Below are 25,029 nucleotides of genomic sequence, written 5' to 3' on the forward strand. Positions count from 1 at the left end.
ACCACAGACCTTGGAAGCGGTTCTCAAGCCCAGCTTCCGGTCGCACATTCCCTTTCAGCCTTGGCAAAGCTTCTCTGGCTGTTCCTTGTGTACTCCTCCCTCCGCCAGGGCTGCTTGTTCGGTACTCTTCCCATCATGCCCCGCGCGGGCGGCGGCTGTTCCGCAGGCTGCCGCCCCTCCCCGCAGCCGCAGCACAGAGCCGCCGTGCCCCGCCCCCCGCGCTAGCTGCCGGCCCCCACATCCGGGTACCGACGCCAGCCGCCCAGACTCTGGCACTATGGTCATGGCGGAGGGGACGGCAGTGCTGAGGCGGAACAGGCCAGGCACCAAGGCGCAGGTATAGTCCCCATAGCTTTCCTGTCAAGGAGTTCGCGGGGCCGAGCCGAGGCTCTCCTGCTGGCGGGACTCTGTCCAGGAGAGGCCAGGGAGGACGGGTGGGGGCTGTGGCGGTGGTGGCTGGCCTGTGCTTCCGGAGCCGCGGCCGCTGAGGCAGCCGAGCCAGCGCCGGCCGCCCTGGAGGCCTGATAGGCTCAGGACCCTGGCGTATCCGCCGAGACCCGGGACTGACGCCTGTCACCGGCGACTGCTGCTGCGCTGCCTGCTGTGAGTGGCAGCTGACGGCGCCCTGGTGTGGGGTGGGCCAGCTGAGGACCTGGGGCCCTCCCTGCATCAGGACCGCCGGCGTCGAGGGCTGTAAACACTGCCCACCTCACCGAGAGCAAGCTTGGCGGGTGACGTACCTGCAGGTCGGCTCCATCCAGTTTGTCTAGCCGGATGCAGGTGGCAATAGTTTGCGTTATCCTCCTGTTTGTCTTTGCCACCACTCCCTTCTGCTTCCCTGTTGCTGTTCTCTGGTCCAGCAAGTTTTCGCCACCAGGTTGTGACTTGTTACATGTCATGCCTTACGAATTTCCTTGCTAATGCGTGTGGGCAATAATCAGAATGAACTGATTATGATAAACCAAAATACTCTAATAGCCCTTTTAGTAGGGCACTGTTGGGGAGTAAATTGGTGCTCCTTAGGATTTGCAAACCTGGGATGCCTCACGGTAAAAAAACAAAACAAACAAAAAAAAACATAACAAAACACAAGTTGACATTCAGATTTGATAGGATTAATCTGCTGGCGGAAATGGCCTGTCATTGAGTAGATGTTCTAAAATCAGAAGAGATATGTTTAAAATGTAATTTTAGCAGGCTATGTTCTTGTTGCTGCCCAGCCTGCTGCCTCAAACCATGTACTGCGTAAACCTTTTCTTTTGAAAAATATAATTTTTAGGGTAAGTGAAAATCAAAACACTTAATGCTACCTAGTTTTAGAGAATTACTGTTTTCCTTTCTTTTCTTTTTTTCTTTTTCTTTTTGAGACAGGGTTTCCCTCGGTAGCCGTGGCTTTCCCGGCAGTAGTTCTGTAGACTAGGTTGGCCTGGAACTCAAGAGATCCACCTGCCTCTGCCTCCCACCACCGCATCCAATTTAGAGAATTGCGATTTGTAGTTGATTTTGAGAAGGTTCTCAAAGTCAGGCTACCCTCGAATTATACTATATAGTTGAAGGTGACCTTGGATTCTTAGGTCCTCCTGTTTTCCATTACTCTGGGGCTAGAATTACAGTGCATACCACCATTCAGGGCTTATACAGTTTTGGGAAATGACAACTCTATCAATTGAGCTACATCCTTAGAGAATTGCTTTGAAAAACAAAAAAACAAAAAAAGTCATGGGTTGTCAGTTGCCTTGATTCTGTTGGCAATTTGTATACTATGTATACTTTTTACTGTTTAACAACTCTTCTTTCTAAGGGTTCTTGTTTTCAGATTATTATTGTGCATAGGCAACATTTTTTCTAATTTTAAAGTGATTGCTTCCTTTTTAAAAAATTCTTGGAATTAAATCCAGGACTTTTCCTGTGGTAAATTAAGTGTGCACTTGTGTCTCAGCTGTATCCTTAGAGGAAAAATTGTTTAAACACTGCAGTATGTCCTTTTGCTATGCTGTTATGAGTAAGTCAAGTGAATAATTTTTCGATTTCCCACTTTATGAAAAGGTTAAATAAAATGTAATAGAGAAAAAAGAGGATTAAAAAAAAACCTGCTTTTTTAAGCAACCTTTGCTGTTTATCACATAACTTTTCTTCACTAAAATAGGCCTGTTCCAAAATGAAGTGTATTGTGTACTGTGTTACATATGAGTAGTATGTGGTATATCTTCCTGCTTTGGGGGGGGGGGGGAGGAGCACATGGTCTCATGTATGCCAGGCTGACTGGCCTTGAACAGAGAGGTGAGTGACTGAGAATGACTTCTCATCCTGCCTCCATTTCCTGAGTGCTAGAGTCAGGTATGTGCTGTAGAACATTTAAAAGTTAGACTAGAACATAGATAATATTTGGTTGGTTTTTAAAATCTATTGACTGAATTAAATGAGCACATTTATTTGCTTCTTTGTCTATTTATAAATATGGCCTGGAACTATCAAGCTCCACCTGCTTCTGCCTCTCAGGTGCTGTTCATGTGCCATCATCACCGATGAATGAGAACATTTATTAGACTGGATTTTTTTTCTCCTAAGTGTCTAATGAATGTCACAGTTAAATGGCAAAATATTTAATAATGTGTTAACTTCTTTTTCCTTTTTTTTCTTTGAGACACTTTTGCTTTTTATCTTGGGCTGGTATAAAACTTTCTGTGGAGTCTAGATTGGCCTCGGATTCTTGGGTCCCTTGCCACAGCTTCCTCATATATCTATATCTGTATCTATATCTTCTATACAATGCATGTTTGCTCATTTGTTTGTTTGTCTCATGTAGTCCAGGCTGGCCTGAAACTTACTGTATAGCCAAGGATGACCTTGAATTCCTCTTCCTCCTTTGTGAACCAACACTATTGACTTTGTTTTGAGGCAGGGTCTTACATATAAGCCTGACTGTCCTGGTACCCACTGTGTAGTTTCTGTAAGCCTTGACTTCTTGATAATCCTACCTTAGATTCCAAATTAAGGGATTACATGCATGTATCATCACTACTGGTTTGCTAATATTTTTCATTTTTTGCTAATAATTTTAATCTTTAAAAGTTGTGTGTGTTTGTGTGGGTGTCTTCTCTGTAGGTGTGCATGGAGACTTAAGAAAGATTAATCTCATTCTGTGCCTTACTGCTTTTGATAGGGTCTCTGATTGGACCCAACGTTTAAGGTTTCATCAGCAAGGGTGACTAGCTAGCTAGAGAGTCCTTGGAACTGTCTGTCTTTGTCCATGCTGAGATTAGAGGCATGTGTAGCTGAGTGGTTGTCTGACTTGCTTGATAGCTAGCCCCTTGTGCTTGGTACCCTCCTTCACTCTGCCTCTCTTGGTCTTTGACAGGATCACTCTCTAGTCTAGGCTGGCCTTGAACTCAGAGAGATCTGCCTTTCTCTGCCTCCTGTTTTGTGTTTTTGAGATAGGGTCATTCTGTGAAGTCTTGGCTTATTCAGAACTTGCTATGCAGATCAGACTGGCCTTGAACTCAGATGTCTGTCTGCTTCCCTCTAGCATTATCATGCCTGGCTTTTTAAAAAAATGTGGTGCTGGGGATTTGAACTCAGCTCCTCATGTTTGTGCAACAAGTGCTCTTACCCAAGAAGCCACCTTTCCCCAGCCCCTCACTAATATTTTAAAAGCAAAATAATCTATAATCTTTACTTTCTTAAAATTTATTTTTTTATTAATGTGTATTGCATGCCTGTGTGAGTTTTGTGTACCATATGAATGCAGGTACCCATGAAAGCCAGAAGAGAACATTTGATCAATTGGAACTGTGGTCGTAGGCCAACTCAGTTGGTCACCTGATAGGGAACTAAAACCAGATCCTCTGTAAGAGCAGTAAGTGTTCTTAACTACTGAGGGCTCTCTCTAGCCCCTGTAGTCTTCACATTCTTTTAAAAAAGATTTTATTTCATGTATATGAGTACACTGTAGCTGTCGTCAGACACATCAGAAGAGAGTATCAGATCCCATTACAGATGGTTGTGAGCCACCATGTGGTTGCTGGGACTTGAACTCAGGACTTCTGGGAGAATAGTCAATGCTCTTAATCAATGAGCCATCTTTCCAGCCCTACGTTTTTTAAAAATGATTTTTATTTGCTTTAAATCATGGTAACATTCTTAAATAGTTTCAAGTTATTTTAAGATATCTGTTGCCCTTAACAGCTGCTTATAGATACTTCGGTCTTGGTTGGGGAAGAATCCCCTGAGCCTTTCCCCAGACAGACGTCGTATGCTTTGAGTTTAAGAGAGCAGTGGCCATGTCATGCCCAGGACAGTGTCTCACAACAGTCCACTACTTCCTCCAGTTCTTTTTAGATTTTTTTTTTCTCTCATTCAAGACAGGGTTTCTCTGTCTAGCCTGGCTATCCTAGAACTCAGAGACCCACCTGCTTCTGCCTCTCAAGTATTGGAACTAGCGGCATGCACCGCCACCACTGTCCTAGGAGTTGTTAGATTTTTTGCTGTTCCTTCTTCCATGATGTTTTTCAGGAATGGGGGTGATACAGATGCCCCTTTATGGCACTGGAGGGGTGAAGCAGATGCCCATTTATGGCTGAGCATTCAGTTTATTCTCATCACATGAGTCTGCCATTACCACTGCCTATTGTAATTATTCCTCTTTGTTTTTTCTAGATATTTTTACTATGCATGCTTCCTCATTTCCCATCCATTTTTGAGACAGTCTTACATGGTTTAGACTGGCCTTGAACTCTATATAGCTGAAGATTATTTTGAACTGATCAACTTCCCCTCTACCTCCCAAGTGCTAGAATTATTTATCTATTTTTGTTGTTGTGTTTTTGTTTTTGAGACTTTCTAGCTCTGGTTGGCCTTGATACTTGATTGGTAGATCAAGCTGGTTTCCAACTGTCTTTTGTCTCAGCCTCTCTTGTATGGGGATTATAGGTTTGTACTACCACACATGGCTTAATATATGCATTATATCCATAAATATGCTTCTTTCCTTCCTTAATCTTTGGTTTGGTTTGGTTTGTTGAGACAGGGTTTCTTTCTGAAGCCTTGGCTTTTTTCTAGGTCCACCTGCCAGTACCTCCCGAGTACTAGGATTAAAGGCATGTTACCACCACTACCACATAACCCGTCCTTAATCTTTTAAAAATAATCATTTTCTATATATGAGTGTTTTGCCTGTGAACCACGTGCCTGCATTGGCCTGAGCAGGGTAGAAAAGGACATCAGATGCCCTGGAATTGGAATTACAGTCAATTGTGAGCTACATTGTGGGTGCTGGGTATCTTACCTGGGTCCTCTGAAAGACCAGTTTAACCACTGAGCTAATCTTTCTTTCTTCCTTTTTTTTTTTTTTGTGGGGAGGGAATTGGAACAAGGTTTCACACTGTATCCCTGCCTAGCCTGGAATTCACTTTATAGCTCAGGCTGGCCTTGAACTTGAACAGTGATCTCCTACTCTGTTCTGGGATTATAGACATGAGCTACCCAGCTACTTTTCATTTTCTTAAACTTTTTTTTTTTGGTTCTTTTTTTCGGAGCTGGGGACCGAACCCAGGGCCTTGCGCTTCCTAGGCAAGCGCTCTACCACTGAGCTAAATCCCCAACCCCCATTTTCTTAAACTTTAATCATGAGGTGTTATACACTGCATTCTAGAGTTTTCCCCTCTGATTTTTCCTCAATTTACTTTTGTTGGTTAGTAAAGTCATTGGTTAGTAAGGTCATTGGTTTAAGAATCTTCCCCCTCCCTGAGATCATTTTAGCTTAGAGACATTTGTTGAAGACTAGGCCTATGCCAGGAATTATGCTGCTTTTTAAAGATACATAGGAGCCATGCATACCTGGACACTGGTCTGTAATCCCAGCTATGTAGAGAGATTGAGGTAGGAAGATTGCAAGTTCAAGGCCAGTCTGTAAAATTTAGTGAAAATGAAAAGTATAAAAAAGGCTGGAAATAGAGCTTAACAGTAGAACATTTTCCTAATATACATAAGACCCCAGGTTCAATCTCTGAAAAAAACAAAAAAAGGAAGGTGTGAGATATATATGTAAGTCTTGCTGAAAAATCAAATAGAAAGGGATTTGAGACCAAGGCAAGGTATGCCACAAAATATTCCCTTTAAAAAAAAAAAATTGGGGGCTGGAGAGATGGCTCAGCCATTACAAGCACTGACTGCTCTTTTGGAGGTCCTGAGTTCAAATCTCAGCAACCACATGGTGGCTCACAACCATCTGTAATGAGATCTGATGCCCTCTTCTGGTGTGTCTGAAGATAGCTACAGTGTGCTTATATATAATATAATAAATAAATAAATAAATAAATAAATAAATAAATAAATAAATCAATCTATCTTTTAAAAACAAGTTGGAGCTGGACAGTGGTAGTACATGCCTTTAACAGCACTCAGGAGGCAGAGACAGGCAGAGTTCAGGCCAGCTAGGACTATTACAGAGAAACCTTGTCTTGAAAGAAAAAGAGAAATTTATTTGGATGACATCCTTCAAACTGGGGATTAAAATGCCTCCTGTTCCATCTTACCCAACTCTGAATAAAAACATGTACAGATTTTAACTACAGTTGTGTTTGAGCAGTTGCCTGCATGTGTGTCTGCACCATGTACAAGTAATGCTCACAGAGGCACTTGGTTCTCTGGGTCTGCAGTTAACAGACTGTGGTGAGCTGCCATGTGGGTGCTGAGAATAGAACTTGGTTCCACTGGAAGAGCACCCATTGATCTTAACCACTGAACCATCTCCCAGCTCCTACATAAATACTTTTTGATGAGAGTCATATTTCTATTTAGAAATTTAAAATTCTATTTGTAATTGGAATAGTAATTTATACTATTTGTTTAAAATAGTGTTATAAAGTTATAAATTGCTCACCAATAATGCTAGCTCTTTAAAATTCTGATTTAGGTTTTGTTTTTTGTTTTTTTGATGTTTGAAGAAATTTTTTCAGTGCAACTTTTATGGGTATTATCTAACAGTTGTAAACAAAAAGTGATGAACTTTTCTTTCCAGTTAAACAGTTCATGAAAGATTAATGAGAAATGTATTTGAGGGACTGTAGTTGCAAAAAATTACAATGTATAGTTTATTGATGTCCATTTAAGAATATCGACTAAGATTATTTAATTCATTGGTAATCACATTGTAAAGGCGGTTCTTCTACTCTGGTGTGAGGTTTGGATCTTTATTAAGAGTTGATGTTTATAGCAGCATTACTGTATCTTCCTTATTACTCTGTATGTGCTTTAACCATGAGTTTACTTTTATAGGATTTCTATAATTGGCCTGATGAATCATTTGATGAAATGGACAGTACACTTGCTGTTCAGCAGGTAATAAAATTTTCTTTTATAACTCATAACAAACATTTTATATCTTTGGCATAGTTGAATATTCCCATTTTGTGTGTGAGGGGGCAAAAACCAGATTCCATTGGATTAATGGAATGGTCATTTAACAATGTAATCAAACTTCATTTTATTAAGTATGTTATGAAATTTGAATGTATAAAGAATTAAAAGTAATTAATGACTAAATAGAAATAAAGCTAATTTAGTGTCTATACCTTTGATAACATATTTTCGAGATTTGTATCTTTTTATGATTATGTTCATATTATACCCTCCAGTGTATGTGAAAATAGATGTTTTCTTTTGGCTCATTACTACTACCTCATGACCCACTGTAGAATTGGTTCCCAAGGAGGGCTTCTGTAGCATATTTTGTTTCAATAGTACCTTGGGAGATTTTTAGACAGTCTTGTTGAGAATCACGTTCTATACTATGTTAGGTCTAACCCCCAACCCCCATGAGAAAATAGTGGTCCTTTCAAATTGAATAGAATCAGGAGTTTGGTGAAAAAAGTATTATGCATAGCTAATTAAGGAGTTAATTGTGGTTGCCAGCCACAAGTTCAAGCCAGTCAATATTCTAGCTTGTAGTTCATGAGCCTCCTATCCCTAACTTAATTGTTACTGATAATTGTTGGCTTCTAGGGAAGAAGAGTTAGTTTTCTTTAAAGATACTGTTCCTGGTAGGTCTCCATGACATAGTGAATGGTCCCACACTCACAAATGTATGAACAGCACAAATTGAAGTTGATGGATTATTAAATCAAAAAAGACATGAAGTGAGGGTATAGGGAGGTGGGGTGGGCCTGGGAAGAGTTGGGGTAAATAAAATCAAAACATAAAGTTCTTAGTTAATAAGAAAAAATAAAAGAATGGCAGAAAATGGGATATACAGGGGCAGAAGGTTTGGCTCAGTAGTAGAGCACTTAATGTAATATGCCTGAGGAACGAAGTTTGATTCCCCAGCACCATAGTAAAAAGAAGGTAATATTTTAAAAAGAAAAATATGTCTGTAAAGCCACAAAACCAGTAACAAAAGCCAAAACAACAAAACTCAAAGAAATTGGTATGAAATAAATTAGATCAGGTATGGGTTAAGTAACATTTTTATTATTTTTTAGGGGAGTGAGGAGGTCATGTGCTGGGAATGAAACTCAGTGCCTCATACATGTTAAGCAAGTACACTACCACTGAGCTATTTCTACATTTATAGCTGACCTCCTTATGCCATCATATTTGAAGTAAATTTCCTATAACCAATACGGAACTGTGGGTTTTATTTTTTCATTTTATTAGTCTTTGTCTATTTCTATATTATTTAAAATCAATAGTTATTTATAGATATATTTAGACTTAGGTTAACTTTTATTACTTTTTTCAGTTCTCTCATTTTTAAAATTTGTAATTTATTTTGTGTGATGTTTCAGTGTCTTGTGAGTGTATGACTGTGCACCAGGTGCATGGTGTAGGAGCCTGTGGAGTCCCCAGAAATGGAGTTACAGGCACCTGTCAGTCACCATGTGGGTACTGGGAACTGAACCTAGTCCTCTGCAAGAGCAACAAGTGCTCTCTTAACCACTAAGCCTACTGTCCGGTGGTGTGGTAGTGGGAGATGGGGAGCCCTCCTGTTTGCCAGGCTGGCCTCAAACTCAAAGTAATGGCCAGGGATGACCAATTCCCCAATCCTCTCAGTCATCCACTTTCCTAGTGTTGGCATTAGAGGTATGCAGCACCTTATCTGGTTTATGTGTTGCTAGGTCTTGAATTTGCATGCAAATTCATGCATGCTAGGCAGGTAGTTTATTAACTAGTTCTACCCCTAGTCTTCAGTTTGCTCCGTTTGTCTTTTTGTTCTTGTAAATCACTTTTCCCCCTTTGACAGGTTAATTGAACCTTTTAGCATTATTTTAATTGTAATTTTGAGTATTCCTCTATGTTCTTTTGTTTCGTTTGGTGATGGCATAGATTACTAAAGTCTTTATTACATAGTCAACTTATGTAGAATCAGTATTTTATTATTATGGTTTTTATTACCCTTACATGGGCCCCTTTCCTCACTTTTTACTTACTCTTTATTACCATATGTATCTGTAGACATTCATTGAAATCCAGTCAGACAGTGGTATTTTCTTTGGTAGGACTAAACTGAATTTAAGTACTTCTTAGGTACTAGGCAATTTCTTTACCATTGAACTATGTATTTGTAGCCTAATGTTTTGTTTTTTTAACTTCATTATTTTACTGTCTGTGTATATGTTATCCTGTGTATGAAGGTAGTGTTGGCCATGGTGCTTGTATGGAGGTCAAAAGACATCGTTCTTTCTTTTCCGCTTTATTTTGGTTTCAGGGATTGACCTTGGGGTACCTGACTTGTGAAGCAAGCATTTTTTCTTGTTGAGCCTTCTCACTGACACAATGTTTCTTTTATTCTGGCTTATAGAGATGGAGTTTCAATCTCTATCCTGGTCTGTTCTTGAAGTCATGACATTCATTTTGACCTCCCAAGAGCTGGAATTATGGGCTTGAGGCATCATACCCAACTTCAGAGTTATTTTTATTTGGTTGAGATAAGGTCTCACTGTGTAGCTCTTGCTGGTCTGGCCTTCACTGTGTAGACCAGGCTGGCCTCAAACTTATAGAGTTCTGTCTCTGCCCTCCAAGTTCTGGGATTAAAGTTTTGCACCACCCTGTCTTGTAATTTCTGTTACTTCTAATGTTTTAACTTCCCTTCTATTTTTCTTCCCTTGAAGAACTTTTTAGTAGTTTTTATTTTAGCATGGTTTGTTGTCTAGGAATTCTCTTTTCTTTTGCTTGCTTGTTTTCTTTTTGGTGCTAGTGAGAGTCCAGAACCTTGCAATACTAGCAAATGCTATGGTATCTGTCTTTAATCTTCTTTAATTTGAAAATATCTCTACCTTCATTTATTAAGGATATTTTGGAAGATAGAGAATTCTGGTTGACAGTTCTTTTAGTAGTTCTTTCATTTTTAAAAATTCACTTATTGGGAGGAGATATATGGGTACATGTATGGAGGACAGTGGATAGCTTGAAGATAATTGGTTCTTTCCTTCCAACTTGTTAATCTCAGGATCAAACTCAACTTGTCAGGTGCCTGAGCCATCTTTCTGTCCCTCTTCCATGTTTTTTGATGAGAAAGAAATGGCTAGTTGATTTCTTCTGTAGGTCATGTGTCTTTTTTCCTTTAGTCTTTCTATTAGTCAATATTACTACAATGAAATACTTTAGAGTTCAGACAAATAACCTGTCTCAAGGCATAGGTCTGGAGGTCTTGTCTTGTCTTGTCTTCCTTCCCCCCCCTCTCTCTTTCTCTCTCTCTCTCTCTCTCTCTCTCTCTCTCTCTCTCTCTCTTGGAACTTGCTCTGTATACCATACTAGCCTCGAACTCACAGAGATCCATCTGCCTCTGCCTCCTAAATGTTGAAATCAAAGGCATGTAATGCCCATAGCCAGGGGTTCTGGAGGTTTTTGTTTGAGATTGGATGACCCTAATGTTTCATGACTCAAAGAAAGAGTTAGATGACAACCATAATCATCACACTCAGGTTCTTGGGGATACTGCTTTACTCAAACCAGAAGAGAGCTCAGCCTCACATCTAAGGTGTGCTTCTTTCACTCCTGAGCTGGACTGGAGAGATTCTCTTGGACCAGTGGATCTTACTCTTCATAATGCTTTAGCTAACCCTTAATATACTTGATGTTGTGGTGACCTCCCGACCAAAAATTATTTTATTGCTACTTTGTTACTATTGTGGATCACAATGTAAATATCCAGTGGTCTTAGGCAAACCCTCATGACAGTGCCATACAACCCCCAAAGGGTTGTGACCCTGTTATACCACTGTATAGTCTGATTTCAGCATCATAGTATTCACTTTTGAGTTTCAGCCTTTGTCAGTTTCGGGGAAGGAGTTACTGGAAGAACAATAAGCATTCACTGCTGGCTCAGTGACATCTGTTCTTTCTGCTCTTTATGTTCTGAGACCTCAGATATTTGGTGCTATTTTTTTTTTTTTTTTTTTTTTGGTTCTTTTTTTCGGAGCTGGGGACCGAACCTAGGGCCTTGCGCTTCCTAGGCAAGCGCTCTACCACTGAGCTAAATCCCCAACCCCTTGGTGCTATTTTTTGCATATTTATTATTTATTTGTATACCTCCACTTCCCTTCCAACCCCCTAATACTAGGTAGGAGAGGAAGAAGGTTAGAGGGGAAAAAGGGGTATAGACCTCTATAGGCTACTTCCTGCTGATTAGGGGTGTTGAATTTTGGGGTCATTTCAGTCTTCAGTGTCAGGATATCTCCAACTTCTTTTGGTTAAACCACAACAACAGCAACTAAGAGCAGCAGAGGGGAGCAGCAGTCACCTCCTCCTTTGTCTGATCCCCCCCCCCCCCCCCCCCCTGAGCTGGGACTGAACCCAGGGCCTTGCACTTGCTAGGCAAGCGCTCTACCACTGAGCTAAATCCCCAACCCTGTCTGATTCTTCTGAACACCTATGGCTTCTCTCAGGGCTCTGGCATTTATACCCTTTCCAGCGTTCCTAGAGTCTTGTGAGAAGCTGAGGTGCAAAGATGACTTGAATGCTAGGCCAGTCTGGGCAGCATAGTGCAAACCCATTCTCTCCCCCCAATTCCCACAATGCAAGGGGTTTACATAGGAACTCAAATCCACTGTATTAGTACATGCCTGCAATTTCATTACTAAGAAGGCCAAGAATTTTTGTTCAGTGCAGCCTTGGTGATACATGCCTTTAATCCCATCACTTGGGAGGCAGAGGCAGACTAATCTCTGCATTCAAGGCCAGCCTAGTCTATATAGCTATAAGTGCCATATCTTGCCAGACCAAGGTCACCTAATATGGGCAGGAGGAATAAGGCTGGTTGCAGAGTCCACAGCAAGACTTAAGCTGTGCCAATTATATTGAGAGCAGTCAGACTTTGTATACCTTTATTAGAAAGAGAATATGGTGGCAATTGCCAGGATCTGTACACTTGTAGTTGTCAGGATACGATGATGTTTGCAACTTTACAGGGTAAACAGGATTAGTGTCTAAAGATCAATTGTCCTGTCGAGCTTCTATGCTGCTATGACTTCTAACGGAACATACAGAGAAACACAAAGTGGCCTGAACACTTTACTGCCTGAGGGAGTGCATTGGTATCTCTCAGGAACAGCAAGGCACATTGAAAAACCTATGGCATATGCCTCTCAAGGCAGCTAAGCCAAACCAACTCTGGTTCCCTGCACATAGCAAACCCCAGGACATCCAGAGCTATGTTGTCTCAAAAACTAAAAAATATTAAACATTCTTAGAATGAAATTTAACATTTAGTATGTATTAGGATTTTACTGCTATGAACAGACACCATGATAAAGGCAACTCTTTTTTTTTTTTTTCTCGGAGCTGGGGACCGAACCCAGGGCCTCTACCACTGAGCTAAATCCCCAACCCCTGAAGGCAACTCTTTTAAGGACAACATTTAATTGGGGCTGGCTTACAGGTTCAGAAGTCTAATCCATTATCATCAAGGTGGGAACATGGCAGCATCCAGGCAGGCATGGTGCAGGGGGAGCTGAGTTCTACATCTTCATCTGAAGGCAGCTAGCAGAATACTCACTTCCAGGCAGCTATGGTGAGAGAGTCTTAATGCCCACACCCACAGTGAGACACCTACTCCAACAGGGCCACACATTCTAATAGTGCCACATCCTTGGCTGAGCATATACAAACCATGACACAGTCGAACTTAATTAACCTTAAGAACTTCTTTCTTTATAGTATATTCAACAGAACATAAGGGCAGACTGCTCCAATATTGACAAAATTCTTGAACCACCTGAAGGTCAAGATGAAGGTGTATGGAAGTATGAACATTTAAGGTAGGTCTTTATGAAATCTCAACATAGTACTAACAGTTCTAGTAAGAAATCATTAATAAGTACCTCCTGATGAGAATTATGACTCAAAATTTGTGTACATCAGAACAATTTTGGTATGTCTTTTGGTTTTGAGATAAGGTCTTATGTAGTAGCCCAGGCCTTGATCCACTTCACCTCCTACAAGTGCTGAGATTGAAGACAGTGTTATCACAGCTGGCATGGATCTTGAACTCTTAATTCTCCTGCTTGAGCCTCCTGAGTACTAGAATTAGAATTACAAGCATGCAAATGATTATTGTTAGTTCCAACTGAGTTATAACTTGATTCAAGTCTCCTAATAGCTCATACTGAACCTCTGTGATTAAGAAAAGGTGCCCCTTTGAATGGTGTGTAATCATGATAGATGTGTGGATTTTAGCTCTGAATTGTGTTTTCATTGTGCTAGCTCTGTAGTAGATTGACTTACAGCTGTCACTTTGTGCTCTTTGCCAGATTATACCTGCAGCACTGCCAAATGAGTTAGTGAGCCATGTAAGCCCATGCTTATCACTCCAGTCTTTGTTACTGCTAAGTGAGCCATAACTCAGAACCACGTAGAACACAGCTTACTGATGAAGTAGTGGGCAGTGAGAGGTGATTCAAAAATAGTGTCCTTTAGTGTGACCCATCTTCCTGTCACGGTGTTATTTTTATAGTCTTAAGCACAGAATTACCCAGCATTTGGAAAGGAAGTATAATCATAAAAAAATGAAAATGTATCTTTTACTTTTTGTCTTTTTCCATTAAAATAAACTTAAATAGGCTGGGCATGATGACAAAGCCAGATTTCTGTGAGTTTAAGGCCAACCTGCCAGCAGGTACTACATAGTGAGAACCTATATCAGAAAAAAAAGAGCAATAAATAAATATGCTTAAATAAATAGTGATTTTAATTAATTAGTTTCATATATGTCTTTTTTCTTTTCTTTTTTTTCTTTTTGGTAACCTGTTTCATGCTCTAAATGTAAGGCTTTAATATTGCATTTTTGGGGAATCTAAGTGTTTTTGTTGGATGAAGAAAGAGTTATTTCTAACACTTGATAGAGTGGAATGCTATTATCATAGGTAGAATTTTTAGAGTGACACATTCAATAGTGTGACAACTATAAAATAATTTATTTTTATTACAGGATTGTCTTACATCAAATGTCTACTTAAAATTGTCTGGCATTCATTATGATTTCCTTTATTTTTAGTATCTTAAAAATGTTGAGGGGTTGGGGATTTAGCTCAGTAGTAGAGCGCTTGCTAGGCAAGCTAGGCCCTGGGTTCGGTCCCCAGCTCCCCCCCCCCCAAAAAAAAAAAGAAAGAAAGAAAGAAAAAAGAAAGAAAAAAAAAGAAAGAAAAAAAATGTTGAGAACTGGGCATGGCTGGCACATTCATTGATGTTAGATCTTGGGAAGTGAAAACAGGAGCTAAGGTCATCCTCAGCTGCATATCAAGTTTAAGGGCTATGTGAGCCTACCTCAGATATGACTGCTTAAGGAGTAGTAAATGGATTTTAGGCATTGCATAGGCTTTACAATTTTTAGTTTTTTTTTTTTTTTTTTTTTGGTTCTTTTTTTCGGAGCTGGGGGCCGAACCCAGGGCCTTGCGCTTCCTAGGCAAGCGCTCTACCACTGAGCTAAATCCCCAGCCCCTACAATTTTTAGTTTTAGAAAAAAAGAATATCATGAAAACACCAAATACAAACAAAAGTCAGGAAGTTACTTCATACATTCAAGATGTATGTATTACATGCATTCTGGTATGTTTTAATCTATGCATGTAAACAGTAGTGAAATGAAGAATTTAAATTGTGTACATTGTATGTAGGATAGCTTTTGAAACTTTTCTGTTCTTTATATTTTTGCTGTGCTGGGAAATGAACCTAGAACCTTGTACATACTAGGTTCACTAGTGCTCTACCACAGAGTCATGGTGTCAGCCCAGACTGTTTATTTTGTGTGGTGGTGGTGGTAGGGGTGTGTCTGTGTGTGCACGCACGTGTTCCCTCATGGATATGTGTACAAGGAACCATCTATTGTTTGCTACTTTTTTTTTTAGATGGCATTTTTTTTTCTTCTTTTTTTCCGGAGCTGAGGACCGAACCCAGGGCCTTGCGCTTGCTAGGCAAGCGCTCTACTACTGAGCTTAATCCCCAACCCTTAGATGGCATATTTATGTGGACACCTGAAGTCGATACCAAGACTCTTCTTTTATTTCTCTCTGCCTTATGTGTTAAAACATACTCTATCAATTGAACCAGCTTGCTCGAGGGGTCCATCCCCCCTTCCCTACCTTTTGAGTGTTAAAATTTCACAAGGGCCACCAAGCCCACCTGGTGTGCTCAGTCTTTATTTTATTTTATTTTATTTTTTTGGTAGGGTGGATTAGGAACAGGATCTCTCTTTATGTAACCTTGGCTGTTTGGGAACTCATTATATCTGTCTCCTGTCACCAACCATCTCACTTTACATGATTTAGTGTGTGTTTGTTGTAGGTTTTTGTTTTTGTCTTGAGACAGGATTTATCTGTGTAGTAAGCCTCAAGGAATCCACCTGCCTCTGCCTCCTGAATGTTGGGATTACAGGCACGTGCTACATTGTCTAGCTGAGCATGAAAATTCTAATCTATAAAAAAGTTTAGACTTTGTGTATAACTGTATGTGAAAATAAACACATAATTCTAACATAACTGAAACATCCTCCATGTTTAATTGTACATATCAACACCTTCCTGTCCTTCAGCTGATCATAATCAGAAGTTTTATCACATATACACAGTTAATGTGAACACCTTGGTAACATAACTGTATACAGTTCTGACAACCGCATTACAATAGATTCTCAGAGAGCTGATCCAGTCAAAAAGTACTTGTTTTCCTAGAGTCTTGGTGAAATTTCTAAGTTTGTGTCCAGAAAAATTAAACAAATTTTTATTCTACAAAAGGGCAACCAGCTTGGCCACCTTATGAAATAAAAGTAGAAAATACATAAAGCCTGGATAATAAATGTGCTTTTTGCATTTTTAGGCAATTCTGCCTTGAACTAAATGGACTTGCTGTCAAACTTCAGGTAGTATTTTCTTTATATTAAAGCCATAATTCAAAGTTCTTTCTGATTTTTAAAAATAATTTTATATGCTTAGATTTATCCAACATTTCTAATTATTTTCTTTTTGTATTTTATATAGAAATGTTTTAACCCAAATGACACATTTTTTTCAATATCATTCTACATATTAAAAACATAACAATTATTTTTAACAGAGTGAGTGCCATCCTGATACTTGTACTCAGATGACAGCAACTGAACAATGGATTTTTCTTTGTGCAGCTCATAAAACTCCAAAAGAGGTAAGAATTGAGAGCTTTCAGTACCTGGTCATTTGGCACCGTTACTCTGGTGCTAAAGTGAGGCCAAACATCTCAGAAGGGGCATTTGGGGAAGTAAGTCTGCTTACATGGCATCCAGGAAACAGTGAAGTGTCAGGGTCCCGATGCCTTCTTCAAGGACACTGCCCCATGACCTGCTTCCTCCAACTAGGCCTCATCTCGCAAAATTTCTACTATCCCCTGAAAGACTGGCCAGTTGGGAACCACATCTTCAGCAGATAAGCCATTGAGGGGATGTTCCATATCTATATATGAACAGAAATATTGTGGAATGTAGTGGGCGTAGTTAATGTTATAAATATACTAAACACTGCTGAATTTGTTTAATATATGTGGGTGTGATGTATATGCGGTTGTGTGGGCAGGTGTGTACATGCACCTGTGGAGACCAGAGAAGGCCATAACCCTATACTCCCATGAGGCTGGTCTTTCATTGAACCTGGAGCCAGGCTGGTAGCCAGCAAGCCCTAGAGACCCTCTTTTTCCTCCCCCACCACCCAAACCATGCTTAAGTTCTAGGTGCTTCTGGTCTTGTCAGCATTTTATATGTATGTTTGGGATTTGTTCTCAGGTCCTCGTGATTATACTTAGTCACAATCATCTCCCAAGACCTCCAAAACTACTGAATGTTATCTAAAAGTGTGTGTGTATGCATGCACACCTGCATGCATGTATGTGCCTACTGTTGCATAAATATATGGAGGTCAAACTTATGTATAACAACTACAACCTTGTATAAGTCATTAATCATTCAAAAATTTTGTTTCTCCAGTTCTACTGAAGGCTAGAGTACGTAATCCAGTATTCTTCCTGTTCCTAAACATTGTGCCCCCCCCCCCCCCCCCCCCCGGGGACCGAACCTAGGGCCTTGCGCATGCTAGGCAAGCGCTCTACCACTGAGCTAAATCCCCAACCCCTCTAAACATTGTTTTTAAGGTTTAGTGTTGGAATGAAATTGGGAAATTAGTTAATGTATCTTCTAGAAGCCTGATATTATAACTCACAGTGATAACAGCTTTATTTATTGATAGATGTATTTCATAATCATTCTGAAATTGGAAGGCACTTTTTCTTAGAATATGTTTGTGTCTTTAGAGTAAGATACCTGACATGGTTAAACATATTCTTGATTGGATTGAGAACAGGTTAGGGGATGAATAATATATAAGGTATATCAGAGAGCATTTACAGGTAGTTAATCATGAGAGCCCTGATGTAATAAATGGTTTAATATATCCTAATGGATATAAAGTTTGAACAGTGTTGAGAGATGGAGGAAATGAAAAGGCTGAATTTGGTTAGAAGCATGATGCTGGAGATTGGTCTCTGAAGGGCATTTTCTTACTTCACCGCTTCCTGTCTTTGTTATGCTTCCTGTCTGCTATGAGTTGATGATCCCTCCCTCCACAGTCTTTCCACCATGGTGGACTAAAACCTCTGAAAAGAAACCTTCCTGCAGGGGGGGGCCGTTGGGGGGGAGTCGCTGTGAGTGGCGAGGAGCGTGTGGGCTGTGGCCTGCACCCTGCACACAGCCCTGGCCTCTTGCCTGCTGTGGCCCTGGGCACCTAGCACTGCCACTGTCTGCTTGCTGTGCACCGGATCTGCTTTGCTGTCAGTGCGTAAATTCACAGAGAAGCACGAATGGAATGGGTAGCAGCAAAGGATGGTATTGGAACAGTGGGAATCAGCAACTTTGCACAGGAAGCTCTGGGAGATGTTGTTTACTGGAGTCGGCCTGAATTCAGCTGGACAAAATTGGACAAACAAGAGGAGTTTGAGTTTGGTGCTTTGGAGAGCGTGAAGGCTGCCAGCAAACCCTACTCTCCTCTGTCAGGAGAAGTAACTGAAGTCAGTGAAGCACTTGCTGAAAACCCAGGGCTCGTCATGAAATCCTGTTATGAAGACGGTTGGCTGATCAAGATGACACTGAGTGACCCTTCTGAGCTGGATGGATTAATAAGTGAAGAAGCATATGAGAATTATGTGAAGTCCATTAAGGAGTGACCATGGCATCCCTCCACTTCCAGATAGTAGTGGGACGTGCCCTGTTCTAGCATGCTTGTCCTAACTAGTGGAGAGTAGAGGACTTGAAATCACTTAGCAATACTGATGGAAAGGAATGATTCTTGACAGTGTTACTTAAGGCCCACCCCCAACTTCCTAATGGATACAGATTAAACATAGTGTACAGATTTTTGATAATAACCATAATAAGTATTTAGACGAGGGGTTAAGTTGTAGTGTTTAGAATTCTTTTTTTTTTTTTTTTTGGTTCTCTTTTTCGGAGCTGGGGACCGAAGTGTTTAGAATTCTTAAGGCTATCTGAGGTACATAACGAGTTCCAGACCAGCCACAGTTACATGGTGACACCCTACCTACTGGTTATAAGAATTTCATAATTCAGGATAACACTGGTGCATCTTAGGTAATTTTGTAACTTGCCTATATGCGTCACTAGATTTTGGTCAGACTTTGTGTCTTCTCTCTTATTGGAAATGCCTGGATATGCAGGGAAGTGTTGTTACCGTGTCAGATGCGGGAGAGTACTGTCTGTTTCACCATGTGCTGTGTTGGCTGTTGTTCTCCCACTGTGAAGCACTGCCTTTGCAACACTGAGATACAAGTAAAACATTCATCCTCTTTAAAGACCTTCCTCCTTTATGTCGCTTCAGTCAAGCGTTTGGTTACTGTGGTAAGAAAACCTAGTAAACATTACTTAAGAAAAGGGGGGCCTTTTTGTTAATGCATTTGAATTTTCTCTTTTCTAGTGTCCTGCCATAGATTATACAAGACACACACTGGATGGTGCTGCATGTCTTCTGAATAGCAATAAATATTTTCCCAGCAGGTAAACAAAATCTTTAAACATGATATAAGTATACAGTTGACTTGGTCAGATTGAGTTTGAAATTAAGGTCGTGGTTAAGCATCAGAACTTGTCTCCCTCAGCTCATATACTAGTTCAGTCAGTGTAGTCCCTGGTGCCCTGTGCTGCTCCTTCTCCAAACTTCTCACCAAGCATTAGAATCTGCTTGCTTAAGGGGGACTGCTTGTTTTTCCTTATTTTTGCCTGTAGTTATTTTAAGCAAAACATTAACATATATTTAATTATACATAATAATGGCCATCATTATGACATGGGTGTATATCGTGCATTTATCATATACATAGTGTATTTTGATACTATTTGCTCTGTTGCCCTCTTACCTCATTCATCCCTTTCCTCTTCCTCAACAGGGCCCTTCTGTTTTCTTGCTTTCTTCCTCTTCTTCCCTTCCTCTCTCTGCAGCCCCCTGCTCCACCTTTTGACCCACTAAGTTTCATTAGGATTGTTTAGATACGTGGATGAAAGCTGTTTACAAAAGCTTGTGCACTTTACGCTAGTGTGATTTTTCTCCCCACCAATGGTTAACTGAATGTATTACATGACAGACTGAGGCGCCTGCCCCTTTAAAGACAGTCACAGCTGCTATGAGTTCAAGAGTGCATCGGTGGCCCATGTCAAACCTGGAAGTTAGCATTCCACACTTCCTCTTCCTCTAACTCTAAATTACTACTCCTCGATATTCCTTGAGCTTTGAGGGGGCTGATATTGATGTCCCATTTACAGCTGAGCACTCAGTAGTCACTCATTTCTAACACTTTAACCTGCTTGAATCTCTACAGTTACTCTTGACTGCTGTAGAACAGGTTTGGCATCATGAACAGTTACTTAGAAGGCAACTTGATAGGCATAGCATGTCTTGTTTGTAGTTTTTTGTTTTTTTTTTTTTAAGCTATGGGGAAAACCTGCATGTATTATATTACCCATGTGGTTTATGAGTCTTCCCCACCTCCACCCTCCAGACATGATTTTTCTTTGTATCCCTGGCTGTCCTGGAACTCACTCTAGAACAGGCTAGCCTCAAACTCACAGTGATCCACCTGCCTCTGCTTCCCAAAGTGCTAGTGTTAAAAGATATGTACCACCACTGCCCAGCAGTTTATTACTTCTTTAAAAAAAAAAAATTATTGTTTTTGAGATTGAGTCCCACTTGAACTTACTGTGTAGATCAGGCTGATCTTGAACTCACAGATCCACCTGTCTCTTCTAGCTGGGACTAAAGACATGTGTAGCTACACCCAGCATAACCGGTGTTTTGAGACAGGGTCTTGTGTAGCCCATGCTAGCCTTGAACCAAGCTGTTCTTGAAATTAGGTGATCATCCTTGTAAGAACATGCCAGTCCTTGTAAGAACTGAAATTACAAGTGTCTGTACTACCCCTGGCTTCTGATTGGTCTTTGTTATGAAGTAGATGGGATTAGGGGATTTTTTTTTTCCTCTAAAATATAATTAGCTTCATATCTCACCTAAAATTTGTGGGGATAAAAACCACAGAAAACATCTAATTTTTCTCTCAGTATTATATTCTAAAAGAGAATCAAAAATACACATATTTTGATTTCCAAAAACACAAAGAAAGCAAAAGCAGATTTTATAGGAGAAAACAGTGAATTCTTCCAGCAGTTTTAATTGCCTGCAATAGACAAACTAGCAGTAGTGTGAAGTACTTTTAAAGTATTTGGTTTCTTTGGTTTTGTTTTAGTAAGTTTTGAGGTATCAGGAATTCATTTTAACTGCATTATATTTTGTGGAAGTTTCAGACGTTTTTACTAAGGTGCTGTAGTGAGAGCACTGACCCAGGACTCTTTACACTGCACTATAACCTTGATCCAGCTATAACCTTGCCTTGGGTATAACCAGTACCACCCTTGGGAATCCAGAAGATTAGACTGTATATCTCTAACATTTGTCCAACCTGTGACTTGGTTTCTCTTCTCTTTTTAGGGTTAGCATAAAAGAATCATCTGTAGCAAAACTAGGATCAGTGTGCCGTAGGATTTACAGAATATTCTCACATGCCTATTTTCATCACCGGCAGATATTTGATGAATATGAAGTAAGTATGTGTCTTAGCTTACTTTATATTGTTGTGATAACGATCATGACCAAAAGTAACTCAGAGAGGAAACGGTTATTGCTACTTTCAACTCTTAGGTTCGACTCCATTACTGGGGAAACCAGGACAGGGACTTGAGGCAGAAACTGGAACAGAGGCCGTGGAGGATTACTACTGCTTATCTTGCTTCTCCCGGCTTGCCCAGCCTGCTTTCCTTTTGTTGTTTTGTTTTGTTTTGTTTTGTTTTGTTTTGTGACAGGTCTCATATAGCCTTGACCAACATGGAACTTCATTATGTAGACCAGGTTGGCCTTGAATTCTTAGAAATTCCCCTGATTGAGTCCCCTAAGTGCTGGGACTAAAGGCTCAGCCTGCCACCTTATACATCCCAATAACATCTGCCCAGGGATGGCACTGTGCACATCAGTCAGGGATAAGGCCAGCACAGACCTTGCCCACAGGTCAATCTTGTGGGGAATTCTCTCAGTTGGGTTCCCTCTTCCAAGATGATTCTAGTCAACAGAAAACTAACCAATTACTAATAATTACAATTATTGTAATACATTCTTGTCAGGGTGACAGTAAAGTATTTTGATATTACTTCTAGCCTTTTGATTTTGGGTAGTAAATGACTTTTTTTCCCTTCCTTTCTACAGAATGAAACATTTTTATGTCACCGGTTTACCAAATTTGTGATGAAATATAATTTGATGTCGAAGGATAACCTGATTGTACCAATTTTAGAAGAGGAAGTTCAGAATTCAGTTTCTGGGGAAAGTGAAGCATGAAGGAATCATGTAGAACAATGTACTGATCACATAATTAACAATTATGTACTGTATATATATCATTTTAGACACATCAATCATGTATCCATATTATAGCTTATTTGTTTAGTATAGGTTTTTGTATGCTATGTGTTGCCTTTTTAAATGGGAAATACATTTTAAGTTATTCATGAGCTGTATATTCACTGGTGTGGCACTCATGGTTTTTAAATAAGTTTAGTATTATCTGTTTATAATGCCTGTTAATAAAAGAATTTACAGTTTGGTATAATTGCTGCTAAACAATCATTGGATCACAATCCTCTCAAATCTATAAAGGAATGAACTTGTGTCTCACACAAGTATTTACAATTACTAAAGAGAATATTTTGTTTTCACCCCTAAGATTTAATATTTTAGGAAATTCAGTAGTATTCCATCTGTACTGTTAATTTTTCCAAAATGAGATAAAAGTGTTTAAGAGTTCTGTTTATAGCTTTTGATATGCATAACTGATTATGTGTGTGTTCAGAGAAATTCGAGGAGGTGTTAGTAATAAATTATCTCTCTCTTCTACATAAAGTATCCTTTAGGTCAGTGTACATGGAAGCATTACCTTTGCTATGGCAGTGCATTATTAAATACATGGTGAGGAGGAGGAGGCACATACATGATGTTCCCATGGACACCCACCCGCCCCTTGTTTCCCTTAGTCCTCTGGGAAGTATACTAGTCATGAAATTTACTTACCAAGCTATGGTTAGTGGTGGCTTTTCCCTATTTATACTGTATTAATTGCTTACAGAGCATACCTCATACTAGCAGTGACGTTACACTACAGGGAAACTGGACTGCCTACCTTTGTTTTTTAAAATGGTTGTAACTACTTAGAAAATAGTCCTTAATATAGTTTGACTTTTCCTGTTAGTAATATTAATCTTTTCACCTAGCCCTAGGCAGCATTAAATAGATATGAAAAAAAAGATAGTGTATTTATTTTATTCTCCCTCCTTAAAAGCTTATTGTTCTAATTATATGCACATGTAAGACTATTTACAATAATTCACAGGTTAAGTGCTGTTGATAAGTGGTCATACTTTGATTTCTTATTTCAGTGTCTTAAGAATTTAAGTGCAGACTTAGATAACATGATTGGTGGAGTTTCTCTTTAAACACTGAGGTCTCTATGCCACACTGTAGCAAGGCACTGAGATGAAACAGAGACCTGTGCAGTTGGGACAATTGAAGCCATCTTTTCCAATTTAATAAACACAAGAAACTTCTTTTTTATTTAAGAGCTATTTGCAAATGAAATTGAAAAATGCATTCATCTTGTTTGTTTTTCTAATTATTTGAAGAAATGATTTGTATTGTATTATAAGACAAGTATACACAGAAAAATTGGGAAGTGAGAGCAAACTGAGAGTGTGTGTATAGTTGACGCCTGTCTGAACCTGTGCTGTGCCAGCGGTCACAGTCATCACTGTACCTGAGCCCACAGTTATCTTCTGAGAAGTTCATGTATGCAGTGAATAGAACATTGACTGAAATTGGGTGTTTATATTACTGTCACCATAAATCATTGGGGTTAGTAATTTTAATAAACTTGGTAGATATGAGAGACTAACCTATACTAAGTTCATAAATTATACATAGCCTAGTAATGTTGCTGTTCTCTAGTTGGAGTCCCCGGTGGAGTCCTGTTGTTTGACTTGCTCAGTGAGCAGTTAAGGCAGGTGGAGACCTGACTGAGTACTTGGAACACTTTGTGAATATATGGCTTAGTGTTAACAGGAAAATAAAGTGTGGTTTTCTTTTTATACTTACTCCACCCTTCCTGTAGTATGTGTGAAATTGATCATAAATCTGCAAAAGCATCAGTTTGTATTCTTGCTTTTGTATTCATACTGACACCTCACTAACTCTCGTAGGTAAGATCTCAGTGAAAGTTTGTGTTTTAATATTATTTACATAATTTTGAAAATGAGTAGTAGTTTAAAAAGTGGCTGGAGCCATAGTTGTGGGGCACACTTAGTCCAGCAGAGAGAGGCAGAGGCATGTAGCCTCTGGGCTGCATGAGATCCTGTCTCAAAGATGCCGGGCCAGCAGATAGCTCAGCAGGTAAAGGTGATTGCTAAGATGACTTCAGTTTCATCCTGGAACTTACATGGAGAGATACAACTCCTGTGAGTTGTCCTTTGACCTCTATGGATGCCGTGACTGGCATACACCTATCTACATAAAATCCAAGTTTTTGAGAATTAAAAGATGATTAATGAGGCTAAATGTTAGAAAGGAAAAATGGGAATGGAGAGAACGGCTGACAAGATGACTCAGCGGGTAAAGGTACTTCTGCCAGGCCTGACGACCTGGATTCAGTCCCTAGAACGAACGTGGTAGTAGCAGAAAACGGACTTCTGCAGGTTGTCCTCTAACTTCCGCACATATTTGGCATGTGCCAGCCTCCAAGTGAATGGAAAGGTAAACTTATGAAGAGATGATTGCAGAGCTGGGGAGATGGCTCAGTTGGTAAAGTGCCTGCTGGCAAATGTGAAGTCTGAGTTGGGTCCCATGCAGCTTGTAATCTAGTGCAGGAAGCAGAGCTGAGGCAGCTGGTGGGCTGGCTGGCTTGCTACACATCCTAGCTACTTGG

General features: G+C 40.0%; 1 protein-coding gene and 1 pseudogene across 2 annotated transcripts; both read left to right on the forward strand.

Annotated features, from left to right (window-relative positions):
- The first annotated feature begins 270 nt into the window (after nucleotides 1–270).
- On the forward strand, nucleotides 271–24,207 carry Mob4 (MOB family member 4, phocein). The gene is made up of 8 exons (NM_133528.1): nucleotides 271–337; nucleotides 7,276–7,338; nucleotides 13,153–13,253; nucleotides 16,306–16,348; nucleotides 16,543–16,629; nucleotides 19,437–19,516; nucleotides 21,498–21,609; nucleotides 22,266–24,207. Exons 1-8 carry the CDS (start codon nucleotides 278–280, stop codon nucleotides 22,395–22,397), a joined length of 678 nt encoding a protein of 225 aa, NP_598212.1. The 5' UTR covers nucleotides 271–277; the 3' UTR covers nucleotides 22,398–24,207.
- On the forward strand, nucleotides 17,939–22,668 carry LOC103690547 (glycine cleavage system H protein, mitochondrial pseudogene; annotated as a pseudogene). Its single transcript, XR_015629925.1, has 5 exons — nucleotides 17,939–17,965; nucleotides 18,128–18,908; nucleotides 18,969–19,516; nucleotides 21,498–21,609; nucleotides 22,266–22,668. The product of XR_015629925.1 is annotated as a glycine cleavage system H protein, mitochondrial pseudogene (transcript).
- Nucleotides 24,208–25,029: the final 822 nt, after the last annotated feature.

This window comes from Rattus norvegicus, chromosome 9 (genome assembly GCF_021556685.1).
Source record: "Rattus norvegicus strain SHRSP/BbbUtx chromosome 9, alternate assembly SHRSP_T2T, whole genome shotgun sequence".
Lineage (NCBI taxonomy): Eukaryota > Metazoa > Chordata > Mammalia > Rodentia > Muridae > Rattus > Rattus norvegicus.